This window comes from Paroedura picta, chromosome 8, assembly GCF_049243985.1.
Source record: "Paroedura picta isolate Pp20150507F chromosome 8, Ppicta_v3.0, whole genome shotgun sequence".
In the NCBI taxonomy this organism is placed as follows: domain Eukaryota; kingdom Metazoa; phylum Chordata; class Lepidosauria; order Squamata; family Gekkonidae; genus Paroedura; species Paroedura picta.
In genome coordinates, this window is record NC_135376.1 from 6,075,077 (window position 1) to 6,088,794 (window position 13,718).

The 13,718-nt window shown below is 53.6% G+C and overlaps 1 protein-coding gene across 2 annotated transcripts; it reads left to right on the forward strand.

Moving 5' to 3' along the window:
* Window positions 1-5,832: 5,832 nt before the first annotated feature.
* Window positions 5,833-12,437, forward strand: LOC143842900 (PHD finger protein 13-like). 2 transcript variants are annotated; one of them, XM_077348206.1, is made up of 6 exons: window positions 5,833-6,064; window positions 6,240-6,280; window positions 8,694-8,786; window positions 9,072-9,630; window positions 10,354-10,398; window positions 10,724-12,437. In XM_077348206.1, the coding sequence occupies exons 1-6, from the start codon at window positions 6,040-6,042 to the stop codon at window positions 10,948-10,950; spliced, it is 990 nt and encodes a 329-aa protein (XP_077204321.1). In that variant the 5' UTR covers window positions 5,833-6,039; the 3' UTR covers window positions 10,951-12,437. The 2 variants fall into 2 exon arrangements, with proteins under 2 accessions (XP_077204321.1, XP_077204322.1); XM_077348207.1 differs by having other exon boundaries at window positions 5,840-6,064; window positions 6,237-6,280.
* Window positions 12,438-13,718: the final 1,281 nt, after the last annotated feature.

Here is a 13,718-nt window from a genome sequence, read left to right on the forward strand (position 1 = left end):
GGTCCGAGCCCTTGTTCATCTCTCTCCGCCAGTGCTGAAAGCTGCTGTGTAAATAAAAATGGGGTCGCTCTGGCTTTGGAGTTTGTCCCTTTCCTGTTTTCCAGTAAGCTGGCCTTTGCCTAAGCTAGTCGTACAGAAGATGAGCTGGGGTTTTGTACCCTGCTTTTCACAACCTGAAGGAGTCTCAAAGCAGCTTGCAATGATCTCCCCTTTCCCCACAAGAGGCACCCCGGGAGGTAGCCGAGGCTGAGAGCTCTGACAAAACTGTCGGGGAGTTGAGAGAACGGTGACTGGACCAAGGTCACCCAGCTGGGTGCACGTGGAGGAGGAGCGGGAAATCAAACCCGGCTGGCCAGATTAGAGGCCGGCACTCTTACCCACGACACCATGCCGGCTCTCTGAAGGGCAATCCCTGCTCTGCTGCAGAAGCCATGCGCTCAATCTGCCTCGCTTGTGAGAATAGAATAGAGGAGAGAATTACATAAGCAGAAAAGCAAATGGTCCTGCCCACCTGAACCAATGCCCTCGGCATCTGGCTGAAGGTTTGGAAAACCAAAACGGGCTTAGAACGCCTTCTGTGCCTTTCGTCCCGCTGCCCAGGTCCTGATCAGTCCACCTGTTCTTGTGCCTGGTTGGTCCTTGCTGAGCACATGTGAAATTAGCAGAGGGGGGGATTGCTAGATTTGGGGAGCGTAAGAGGTACGGCCTCCCTGCAGCATATGTGTCCAAAACAGCATGACGAGTGGAGGTCTGTGCCGGTGTAGAAGACGAGAGCGTAGGAGCTGCCTACGGCCCAGGCCTATCTCTCTTGCTTTGCCGTTTGCTTCCTAGCTCAGCAGGCAAAGAGAAAACTCCACCAGGACATGGACAGTGACAGGCCTGTGCTGTTTCGGACACATCTAGCTGTGACACGTTGGCTGCCATTGAATGAGGATTTCTGCAGGAGATTCACAGCCTACCGCCCCTTCCCCAGCAACCCCTGTTGTAAGTCCAGAAGGTGGCAAAAAGCATCCAGCATCCCCAGGCTAATCTGAGTCATTGGCATATAAGAAAGGGCTACAAGAGGAGACTTCTGCCTACGAGACATCCTCTTTTTGGCATTTCACCGGTAGTTTTTTATACCTTCATTTGTCTCTGCCTTTTAACCCTAAGGCAGCCTTCCTCAGTTTTTTACTGTTGAGAAAACCCTGAAATATTCTTCAGGCTTTGAGAAACCCCAGAAGTGATGCCATGGGGCAGAATGTGGTTGCAAAGCAGGGCTGCGGACACGCCCACCCAGGGCCCCTCCCCTTCCCACCCCCTCCAGGCCCATCACTGGCCATTTTGGGAGGGGGGAAGTGGGTCAACCCATTTGGGAAGCCCTTCAAGGGTCATCAAGAAACCCTGCCCTGTGGGGGCCCAAATCTGCTTTTCTCCTCTCTGTTTTAACTTCACAACAATCCTGTAATGTAGGCTTGGCTGAGAGTATGTCACTGGTCCAAGATCACTTGCGGATTGAGGATTCCAGCTGTATCCTCCCATATCCCAGACTAACACTAACCATCGGGCCACACTGGTTCTTTCTGGCAGCCCCCAGAAGCACTGAGCTGGATCCAACCGTCTGTACCAGTTGTCCTAAGTTGTCTTGTACAAAAGGGGTAGTAATGGCCACAGGAATAAACACAGGAATAAACATTTTTAAAGGGGGATTAGATGTTGTGAGGGAGAAGTCAGCCAGTGGCCACTGGTCATGGTGGCTGAGGGGAACCTCCACATTCAGAAGCAGTCAACCTCTGAATCCTAGTCAGGAGGCAACAACAGGGGGAAGGCCTCAGCCTCTCTTCCCTGTAGTTGGCCTTCTAGAGGCACTGGTTGGCCACTGTTTGAGGCGGGAGGCTGGACTAGATGGTCCACTGGTCTGACCCAGCAGGGCTCTTCTGATGTCATTATGTAGTTCAGCAGTGGAATAGGCTGCCTAAGGAGGTGGTGAGCTCCCCCTCACTGGCAGTCTTCAAGCAAAGGTTGGATACACACTTTTCTTTAGGATGCTTAGGGCTGATCCTGCGTTGAGCAGGGGGTTGAATGAGATGGTCTGTACGACTCCTTCCAACTCTATGATTCTATGCACATTGCCTATGTGGTGTAGTACTTAGAATGTCAAACTAGGATCCAGGAGATTCAAGTGGGTAGTCACGTTGGTCTGAAGCAGCACAACAAAACAAAATCAGAGTCCTGAGGAAGAGTGCTTGCACTCAAAAGCTCACGCCTTGAATAAATCTTGGTTGGTCTTAAAGGTGCCACTGGACTGTGATCTTGTTTTGTTAGGATCCGGGAGGTCTGGCTTTGAATCCCGGTCTTGGTAGGGGAATTCAGTGGGTGACCTAGGCCAATCACTCTCAGCCAGTCCTACCTCAAAGGGTTGCTGTGAGAATAAATTGCTGGCCAGAAGAATTGCTCTAAGCTGCCCCACTGGGAAGGAAGGTGTACAAATAACATCTATCAAGTCCTTTTGTTTCTGTGTGGCTTCTGTCTCTGACAGTTTAGCATATTTAATACAGTCTTACTGTGACCTCAAGATTGCAGAGCTCGCTGTCATCTTAGTAAGAGATGCACAATCAGACGCTTGAGTCACAAAATGAGACTCAAATGGGCCCTCCATACGCGCTGGGCACACGGAACACTTTCCCATTGAGGTGGTTCTTGCATCCCATAGTTGGTTTCTTTTGCCTCTGTGCCACTTTTGAGCACATGTGCCCTGTAACCTTTACTTAGTTCATCCCTTTACAGACGGACCAGCCAGATCTGTAGTCCCGGATTCATTGGCCATTACTTCCTGTACACCCCAGTTTCCACCCCGGTGGGGACTCACAGCAGTCTCCTCTCTCATCCTCACAACAAACCTGTGAGGTAGGTTCTGCCGAGAACACGTGACTCACCCAAGGTCAGCCAGCAAGCTGCAGGGAGGTGAATCTGATTCCCCCCAGATCATTGCCCTACACCAGCTTGCACTGACCTAGCGGAGAGCTCTTGTGACTGAATGTTCTTCTGCCTAAATTCTTTGCAAAGTTAAATGAGGGAGCAAGGAGGAAAATAGGGTCTAGGCTTGCCTGTATAGGGATGCCAACCTCCAGATGGGACCAGGAGATCCCTTGCAATTACAGCTTATCTCCAAGCTGCAGGGATCAGTTCCCTTGGAGAAAATAGCTAGAGGATGGGCTCTATGGCATTGTGTCCCCCCCCCCATGAGATCTACAGGAGTTTCACCAACTGGATTTGGCAACCCTAGCCCTTCATCCCCACCAGGGCCTAGGGGGAACCCGGCAATCCCGTTTCTGGGCAATAGAGTTGCTACTGGGGAATAGAAGAAGAAGAGTTGGTTCTTATATGCCGCTTTTCCCTACCCGAAGGAGGCTCAAAGCGGCTTACAGTCGCCTTCCCATTCCTCTCCCCACAACAGACACCCTGTGAGGTGGGTGAGGCTGAGAGAGCGCTATTACTGAAGAAGAAGAAGAGTTGGTTCTTATATGCCGCTTTTCCCTACCCGAAGGAGGCTCAAAGCGGCTTACAGTCGCCTTCCCATTCCTCTCCCCACAACAGACACCCTGTGAGGTGGGTGAGGCAGAGAGAGCCCTGATATTCCTGCTCGGTCAGAACAGTTTTATCAGTGCGGTGGCGAGCCCAAGGTCACCCAGCTGGTTGCATGTGGGGAAGTGCAGAATTGAACCCAGCATGCCAGATTAGAAGTCCGCACTCCTAACCACTACACCAAACTGGCTCTCTATACCAGCGTCTCTATGGGGCAAAACTCAGCTGGGGCATTCTGAGTCTCAAACAGTCCAGCCAAGGGGCAGATGTATTATTTCTTTTCTTGGGGACCCAAAGTGGCTGACTTCCCTCTCTTCTCCGTGTTTTCCCAACAAACACCCTGTGAGGTCAAGCTGGGCCGAGGGAAGGCAAGACTGCGCATCTGGCCCAAGGTCACCCAGCAACCTTGCAGGGTGAAGTGGGGATTCGAACTTGGTTCTCCCAGAGCCTCATTGGGCACTCCAATTGCTGTTTGTGCCCTTACTGAGCTGCTGTTTACAGCCTATCAGAGGATACCCCGAGGGGGAGAAAGACCAAGCCCAAACTTCTGAGGTGTTTTGCTCAGAAAACATTGGTGTGGGGGGTCAGTCCCTCCTCCCTTGGTCATCTTGGTGTAGTGGCTTAGAGCGGCAGCCTCTAATCTGGAGAACTGGGTTTGATTCCTCTACTCTTCTACATGAAGCCAGCTAGGCCAGTCACAGATCTCTCTGAGCCTCTTCTCCCTCACAGGGGGTCTATTGTGGAGAGAGGAAGAGAAAGGGGGTTGTAAGCCGCTTTGGGATTCTTTCAGGCAGCGAAAAGCTTTTATCAGGCTGAGAGACCAACCTTAATAACTCACCATGTGAGGTGGCTTTCTTTGGGTCTGAAGCAAAGGACTCCCACTTTATTGCTTCCAATTGTTGTCCACATGATTAATGCACATCTGGCAATTCACCCCCGGCCCTTAACCAGAGCATTATTTGAAACTGCCCTGTTGAGTGAGCAGGCCTTCCCTGAGTTAAGGCCTCAAGGTGGCTGACGGTATTTAAAAAAAATACTTATATCCCACAAGATCATCTGAAAGTCCACAGGACTATTAATTAGGGGAGGGAGTAATGGCTTGGCAATAGAGCATCTACTTGGCACTCAATCCCCGGCACCTCCGGGCAGTAGGCTGTCCGAAGGAGCGAAGACCCTGGAGAGGGGCTGCCAGTCTGAGCAGGCAATACTGCTCTTGAATGACCCAGTTCTAGGCCGCTTCCTGTGTGTTTGGAGGGCAGTAAAAAGCAGTGTACAAAAATGACTTCATAAGGCTCCCGCTAGCCTTCCCCAAATCGGTGGGGGAGGGGGTTGCCTGGTGCTTGGCTCGCTTAGGCATGCCAACGCCCAAGTGGGGCCTGGGGATCCCCTGGAATGGCAGCTCACCTCCAGGTGACAGGGAGCAGCTCCCCTGGAGAAAATGGCTGCTTGGGATGGGGTGTAGAAGGTCCACAAAGGTCTCTCCCCACCCACTCCATCGTCTCCAGTATTTGTCGACTCCGAGCTGGCAACCATAGGCTCCCCACTAGAGGGGAAGCGAGATACCCAAGAAGCAGTGGTAGTCAACCTGTGGTCCTCCAGCTGGCAGGGGCTCATGGGAATTGTGGTCCATGGACATCTGGAGGACCACAGGTTGACTACGAGTGCCCAAGAGGGAAACGAAACGCAGCGGCGGCCAGCCAGGCAAGAAAGCGGGGGTCCCCACTCCTCCGCCGCACGCATGCAGCCAGCTGGGGAGGGGCACCTTGGGGCAGTCACAGTTCTTCCAGGACTCTCAGCAGTTCTGTCGGGGCGCTCTCGGCCCCTCCTCCCTCGCAGGGTGTTTGTTGCGGGGAGGGAGAGAAGGCGCTCGCGGACTCCTGGGGGCAGAGAAAAGCGGGGTCCAAAACAAGCCGCTCGACTTCTGTTCCGCTCAGGGGGGGGGGGGTGAGAGGGGCACCGCCCCGGCAGCCCGCCCTCCCTCGTTGCCTTCCAGCCGGGAGCCTCCTCGCAAGCTCCGCCGGGAATGCCACGGCCCCAAAAGCACACGGCAAGTCCGGGTGGACCGAACCCCCACTCCCGCCCCCGCCCCGGAGCTCAGCCAGGGACAGCCCCTCCCTCCCTGGAAGCGGGAGAAGCGCGGGCGACCACTCCCCCCTCCCCCGACGGACGAGCCCAAGCGGCTCCCGAGGAGGGGGGCGTGGCGCGGAGCCGCGGCCTTGCGCGCTCCCCGCCCCCTCCTGATCCCCCCTGCCCCGCGCGCGGGTGGTTCCGCCTCCTAGGCTGGCTGGGCGGGCGCGGGGGCGGAGTTGGCGCTCGGGGAGCCGGCGCCGGGTGCGGGGAGCGCGGCCGAGAGAGCCCTTCGCCTTCGCCCGCGGGGTCCTCCTTGCTTCGTTCCTTCCTTCTCTCGTGCCGCTCCGCTCCGCTCCGCCCCCCCCCGGTTCTCGCCTCGCGGCCGCGGCCGGCCCTGCCCGCGGGATGAGCGGCGCCGAGGAGGAGGCAGGTGGGAGCCCCGCAGAGGAGGGCGACGGCGGGAGAAACGGGGGGGGGAGGGGGGTGCGGAGCCGGCCGGCGCGCTGGCGGGGGGGGGGGGGGTGGATGGGAGGGGAGCCGGCCCGTTTCCCGCTGCCCGCCTTGACGCGCCTTTCCCTTCTTCTTCTCCTCCTCCCCCGCAGCAGCGAGCCCCGTGCCCAGCCCGGGCTGCCGGCTCTTCGGCGAGGTGAGTGCGGCCGCGCGGCGGTGTTGGGGGGGCATCGAGGCCGAGAGAGGGAGAGGGGCGTCCTCGCCCCTCATGTGTGTGGGGAGGGGGAGGGGGCGTCTCCTGCCCTCTTTGCCCCTGTGGGGGTGGGGGGGTTCAGCCCCTCCTCCTCCTCCCCCCCCACCGGGGTGTCCCTGAGGAGAGAGGGCGCGAGGGGGGGGCGCCTCAATTCCTGTGAGGAGCCGGGAGGGGGAGGGGGAGGGGGAGGGGGGTCGCTTGCCCGCCCGCTTGTTTGTTTGGCTCCGGCTTTTGGCGCCAGGGCGGCTCCGCCCCCTTTCCCCGCCGCTGCCTCGGCCTCCGGGGCGGGGCGGGGCGGCCCGCCGTTTTCGGGGCTGGGGCGAGACCACTGGGCAACCGGGCGGGGGGGGGGGGTGCGGGCGGCGGATGGGTCTCCTCGCCGTGGCTTCCTAACCCCCCCCTCCCCTCCCCTCTCTGTCTCGCCGGGTCGGTCTCGGCCGCGCAGGCGCCATTTTGGGAGCCATCAGGTGTGTGTGTGTGGAGGGGCGACCCCTCCCGCCTCGCCAGGGCGGGAGGGAGGGGAGGGCGGAGAAGGCCGGCAGGGGGGGAGGGGACGTCGCAGCGTGTGGCGCCCCCTCCTCCCGCGAGCACATGGAACTGCCCCCCGCTGCTTCCGACCCGGGTCCATCACAGTCAGTGTCGTCTACTCTGACCGGCAGCGGCTCTCCAGGGTCTCCCATCCCCTCCTGCCTGGTCCTTTCAATTGCGGGTGCCCGGGGGTGTCCTTGCCACCTTCTGCATGCCAAGCAGGGGAACTGCTATGTACTGAATCAGACCCTTGGTCCATGGAGGTTACTATTGTCTGCTCACACCGGCGGGGGCTCTCCAGGGTCCCAGGCTGAGGTCTTTCATTTCACCTCCTACCTGGTCTTTTTAACTGGAGATGTGAAGGAGCGAACCTGGGATATGCTGCATGCCAAGACACATAGACTCCTCACCCACACACATACACCCCCCTTGCCAAATGATTCTCCAAGTACTTTTTTCATGCTCTCTCCCTTTATTTTGGCTGCCCTATCAGGTGGCAGGGTGACTTCCTTCAGGGGTAGTCAACCGGTGGTCCTCCAGATGTTCATGGACTACAATTCCCATGAGCCCCTGCCAGCAAACACTGGCAGGGGCTCGTGGGAATTGTAGTCCATGAACATCTGGAAGACCACAGGTTGACTGCCCCTGTCTTAGAGGGAAAGAGTTGGGATTAATTTTTCCCCATTCTGAGTGGAGCAGCTTCACATCCTGTGCAAAATATAACTGCAGTCATCTTAAAATGGGTAGCAGACAGTAGCAGTAAGACCCTGCAGATTGCTACTGTGCAGGGCTTCCCCTTGTCAATGAGTGGCCATTCACACATTTACAGGGAACGCTGGTTGGAGTTCATTTCCACAGCTCCCAATGTCTTCAGCTTTAAGTGGCTAGACTGTAAGATTGCTCTGGGGTGCATCTCACCTGCTGCTGGCCGCTCTTCCCACCCCTGAGTTCTTCTCTTGGAAGGATTAGGCTCAGCCCCCCCTTTCAGGTAGCAGCAATGGTTTCTCAGCAGAGGGCACTGCAGCGTGGTGTGTGCAGAGACATGCTTCCTTTCTTTAGTTCTCAGTTAATGTCAACTCTGGGGATTGCAGGCTTCCCCTGTCCCTGGTGAGGCAGATGTGTGTGGGAATTACAGCTGCCAGCTCTAGGTTGGGCTTTGGTTTTCTGTCATCTGATGGGGGAACTGGAGGTACAGGAATGATCTGCTTGTAGGGGGTTCTACCTTTCCCATTGAAGCTCTTCTCTGCTGTTGCAAAGATGGCTTCGTTTTTTTTAGTGGATTCCATGACATGCTTACTGATGGGAGAAGGATAGCCTCACTGTTCCAGCTCCCTTGGTGTAGCAGGAATTTGATCTGCTGCAACTGGAGGGGGAGGGGGGGCTTGTGCTACTTGTTTTGTTTTCCCTGCTAGGGAATCCACAGGGAAATGTTATGACATTTCTAGACTGCTATTATTATCCAATAGCAGGATAATTCCGTTCTCTGGAGACTTGTCTGCTGCATTCTGAAATCCCGTTAGTGGAAATCTGTTTTTCTTCCTGGATTTGGACTAGAAAAGTCGGCAAGCAAAATCACATCTTGCGGGAAATAGGGAGACTTTGCTATTTTAAGTTCTCTTTTTTCCTGTACAATAGGATAATTGTGAAAACTTGTTTTCCTGCATTACATCTTAAAGGCATTTGTGTATTTGGAGAGTATTGGTCCATGCAGTCCCAAGTTAAAAGGCTATTTATTTTTGAGAGAATGGATAATGGGTCTGTATCTGGGCAAGTGGAAAAGGAACTCCTCTTTTGGTCAACTCACCTGTGAAATTCTATATCTTCACAGCCCCCACAGAAACGACAAAGAACTGTAGAAGACTTCAACCAATTCTGTACCTTTGTGCTAGCCTACGCAGGCTATATCCCATACCCAAAGGAGGTAAGACAGAATCCTGAAAACTGAGTATCTGCCAATTACCAATTTCTGCTCAGGGAGTTGAGGATTCCCATTCTGACCTTTCCCTTGCTTTCTAGCCTCAACAATAGCTATTGACCTCCTTCTGGTCCTCCTTGCTTGTCTGAATTATTTTATAATAATTTCTCAAGTTGTTCCTCCTTCTTCAAACGTTTTAAATGTTTTAAATAAAATACTCTTGAGTGGAATTGAAAAGCGGATCCAGACGTGATGCAGGCCAGCTGATGGTGCTCTGTCTTCCCCTCCTAGAATGAGCCATGGCCTCTTAGGGGCAACATGAGCCCCCAGAACAGCACAGGAAGCACCCGAGACAGTGACAGCTGCACCTCCTCACAGTCCTGCGACTCCCAGGTGCTGTCCGACGACGGAGGGAGCAGGAGCACAACATGCAAAGGGACCGGGGACCACTTCCTGAACTGCTCCGAGGTTTCTGGCAGCTTCTGCCCGGCCCGACCCCATCAAGCAAAGAAGAAGAAGCAGTCGGCCAAGAAGCTCATCTTGCATCGAGAAGCTGAGGAGAGAGGGCTGCCGCTGAGCGCGAAGGAAATCAAGCAGGAGAGACTTGAGCCAGGAGGAGAGACATGTGGGAAGGGAGAGGAGCTGGGTTCCTGCTTCCCTAGGGAAGAACTGCAGGCCAAGTCCCTCTTGGAGCAATACATAAAGCAGGAGAAAGATTGGACCTATGGGGTGCAGTCGGCCGAAAAGCCTGAGGAGCAGAGCGCGTGCAAGGAGGAAAGAGTCAGCGCTGCCTCTTGGGACACGAGAGAGCACATCAGTGAGGGAGAGCTCAGTCGAGATGCCCTCAATAGTAAGTAGGCACCTAATGCAGTCTCTGAGTCTCAGGTGGAGGTCTTCCTACCCTACCCATGGATATTATTTCCCCCTCCCCATTTTAATCTTGTAAGAATTCAGCAAGGGAGGTCAGGACAGATCTTTATCCTGGATGCTTGAGGCCGATCTTGCATTTGGCAGGGGGGATGGCCTGTGTGACCCCTTCCAGCTCAAGGATTCTATGAGTGACTGGCCCAAGATCATCCACCAACTTGCCAGGGCACAGTATTTGGCAGGGGTGGCCAAAGTGTGGCTCTCCAGCGGTCCATGGACTAGAATTACCACGAACCCCTGCCAGCACCATGCTGGCAGGGGCTCATGGTAATTCTAGTCCATGGACCTCTGGAGAGCCACACTTTGGCCACGCAGTAACCTAGCCAGACACCCTAATCACTACACCACAGCAGGTAATGTCAGTAGATTGAGTGTGGGACATTCTGTGTGCCAAGCATCTGTTCTGGCAGTGAACAACAGCCTTCCCCTTTCCGCAGGTAGCATTGTAGTGGAGCCATCTTTGCTAAATTATTTAGGCCCGCTGAGCACAAGAGGAGGAACTTGAAGACTGTGGGTGCTTTGCTGGAGTGTAGTGTAGTGGTGGCAGCAAATAATTGTTTCCAGAGCTCTTTTTGGCAGAGTCAAGAGAAGAGTACAGACAGTGAGCGCTCTTATTCATGGGGTCTCTTCTTTTTCTCCCCCCCAGCATCCTATGAGGACCTTTCATCTTCCTCAGACAGCAAAGCAGATGGTGAGTAGCTACTCGCACTTCCACTAAGGGGAGCAAACATCCCTACATCTGAACCGGGCCAGGGGAGGGCCTTTAGTGTGAAAAACAATCTAAGTGCTATTGCTCCATCTCTCTTATCTACAGAGGTTATTTTCCCAAGTCTTTGCTTTAGGATGCTTTGGGCTGATCCTGCGTTGAGCAGGGGGTTGGACTAGATGGCCTGTATGGCCCTTTCCAACTACGATTCTATGATTCTAAGTCTCAGGAAGTCTTCTAAGTCTCTAAGTCTCAGGAAGAATTCCAGTTTTGTTTTTCAAAGCTATTAATACCGCTGCGTTCCTTGCAGAAGACGACGCGTGGGACCTGATCACTTGCTTCTGCTTAAAGCCTTTCGCCGGGAGGCCCATGATAGAGTGCAACGAATGCACCACCTGGATCCACCTCTCGTGCGCCAAGATCCGCAAGTCCAACGTGCCCGACATCTTCATCTGCCAGCGGTGCCGCGACGCGAAGCAAGAGATCCGCCGCTCCAACCGTGCCCGCACCGTGCCACGCAAGCGCTTTTGCGACTGACTCTGGTTTGAGGGGTGGCTTTAACGGCAGACCAGATTCCCGGAGAAGCATGACAATCAAAAGGCAGGAACTGCTCCCTGGGGGAGGGGCATGCTCCTATAATGGAAGTGGCCCCCTCCCCTGTGATTTCAGATTCTAGGACAGTGAAAGGTATCTTCAGGGCTGGCGGTCACGGTTCTCTCCTTGGCAGAGCCTGTAAGGGATGCTGTTGATCTCAGGGTTACACCAGAGTAGGAGAGGCGAAGGCGGCTGGCAGACACCAGTGACTGGCTCAGCAGATTGCCAGTGCACTATGCACTACGTCAGCCAGATGCCTTTTTTGCCCTTCCGCAGATACAGCTCGGTGCCTTTCTTCGTTGGGGTGCAGGTTAGCCCAAATTTAAGTGCTAGCGTGGTACGATAGCTACCTGGGTTTGTGCGGTTGTGCTTCCCTGGTCTTTTTTGTTTGTTTGTTTTCAGTTCTCTGAGAAAGCCTAAACCACTCCTTTATAAGAAGTCAGCTCATCTCCAGAACTTGCTTTCTTAGAGGGGGAAAAACACATGTCTCCATCATAAGGCCATTTCTTTCTGAAGTTAGACCAGGTATCAGAAACCGCAGTTCTTGTGTTTCTGCTCCTTGAGCGGCAGCCTTGGCCAACAGCTATTCTCCTTGCAGATGGGGGTGGTAGCTTCTGGGTTTATTTTTTCAAAAGCTTGCCGTGTTAACAAGCCGACAGGACCTGAGGCAGGCTAGTAACTGACTGAGTGTGGTGGAAAGAGAGAGAGAGAGAGAAGAGAGGTGAGGCCAGTATCTGCTCGCTTGTAAATACTTTGTACACAGATACTTAGAAAACGGATAGATAAATTTCTACGTGTATCCACCTCCCGTTCTAGACCACCTGTTGCACTAGTGTCTTATCTGAAAAGGAAAACAGGCAGCGTGGGAAGACCAAAACTTATTTCAGGGGCAGAGGAGTGGGGTGACTTTGCTAACTGCAAAGAGGGGCGGGGTAGGTGCCAGTCTCCATGGCAACGAGCTGCACTGAAAAAGCAGATTGGGTCCTGCTTTTTTTTTTTTAAAGCATTCTCTCCCAGCTCAGGGTCTTCAACCTTGGGCAGGTAGAGATAGGGAAGATAGTAAAAGAGAAATCGGCTATGCAAACAGTGCTCCTTGTTCTTAGGAAAATGTGCCAGCTAACGATTGCTCTTCTCTGCCTGCCGCGCCTCTTCTTCGACCCATGTGCCTTCTATCTATGCATTTCACACAATGGCTGTGCCAGTGACAACAGTCTCACAATTACCCTTCTACTTAAAGAGGGACTCGTCGTCATGCTGCAGGAAGGCTCTAGGGACTTACCCCATGGTTCAGTCAGTGCCCTTCTCTCCTTCCCAAATGTTTACACTTTTATAGTCACTTTCTATTAAAGATGTATAGTAGTATATTCCGGTGTTTGTCTGTTGAGTGTCTGGAATTATATGTATAGAACAAAAACTGCTTTTAATTATCACCTTTTTAGTCACTGTTCTTTATTTCACGACCAACGTGGACCGGCATTAAATAATTCATTAGAAGGAAGGAATTTTTGGTGACAGTAAACCTCCTGTCGCTTCTAATTCGTAGCTTTCTTGGATTGCATTTGTAATTAAATCGTGGCCTTTGGCAAGACTCCCCCATTGACTATAACTGCCTTAGGTTGCGTTAAATAGTAATTTAGTATTGCACAATGAGGATCATTGTCCATGGGGTCACGATGGGTCGGACATGACTTCGCACCTAACAATTGCTGGCGGGGGCTCATGGGAATTGTAGTCCATGGACATCTGGAGCACCACAGGTTTACTACCCCTGGTTTAGGGCTTTTAATAGTTAAAGCTAGCAACCATTTAGAAGTTTAGCGATCGTTTTGGCCCCAAGAGTCAACAAAATACAGTATGTACTTGTGAAGGTGCTGGCAAAGAAAATGGAGCAGGGGCATGGTTGGTACTTGGGCAGATGTGCTTGGAGCAAACTGGACCTTCAGCTTAGCCAGGGGTAGTGCAGATCCGGGGGTGGGGTTATCTACTCAGGCATAGCTGGTGGGGTTATCTAGTCTCGTGGCTTGGGCAGAGATTTGGCCCTGGGTGCCAAGCAAATGGGATTCCAACCGAATGAAGCAGCAGCATAAGGATTTTTTAAAAATAAAATGAGTAGCCTTGCTGTTGGTATATGTGGTAGGGGTGGTCTAGCACTAATTTAATATCTGATAGGTATCCATAGGGGAATGTTCATAGTTCAGCAGTGGAATCAGCTGACCAAGGAGGTGGGGAGCTCCCTCTCACTGGTGGTCTTCAAGCAGTGGCTGGACAGATCTTTTCCTGGATGCTTAGGCTGATCCTGCATTGAGCACAGGGTGGGACTAGATGGCCTTCAGGGTTCCTTCCCACTCTAGGATTGAGTTCAGCAGTGAAAGGGGCTGCCAAAGGAGGTGGCGATCTCCCCCTCATTAGTGGTCTTCAAGCAGCAGAAAAGATCCTCCTGGATGCTTGAGGCAGATCCTGCATTCAGCAGGGGGTAGGACTAGATGGCCTTCAGGGTCCCTTCCACTCTAGGAGTCTATGAGTTCAAGAGGAATGGGCTGCCTAAAGGTGAAGAGCTCCCACTCACAGCCATCTTCAAGTAGTGGCTGGACAGATCCTTCTCCTGGATGCTTTAGGGCTGATCCTGCGTTGAGCAAGGGGTGGGACTAGATGGCCTGGATGGCCCCTTCCTATGTTTCTATGAAATGTTTAACTTGGTGGTTTAAGCATGG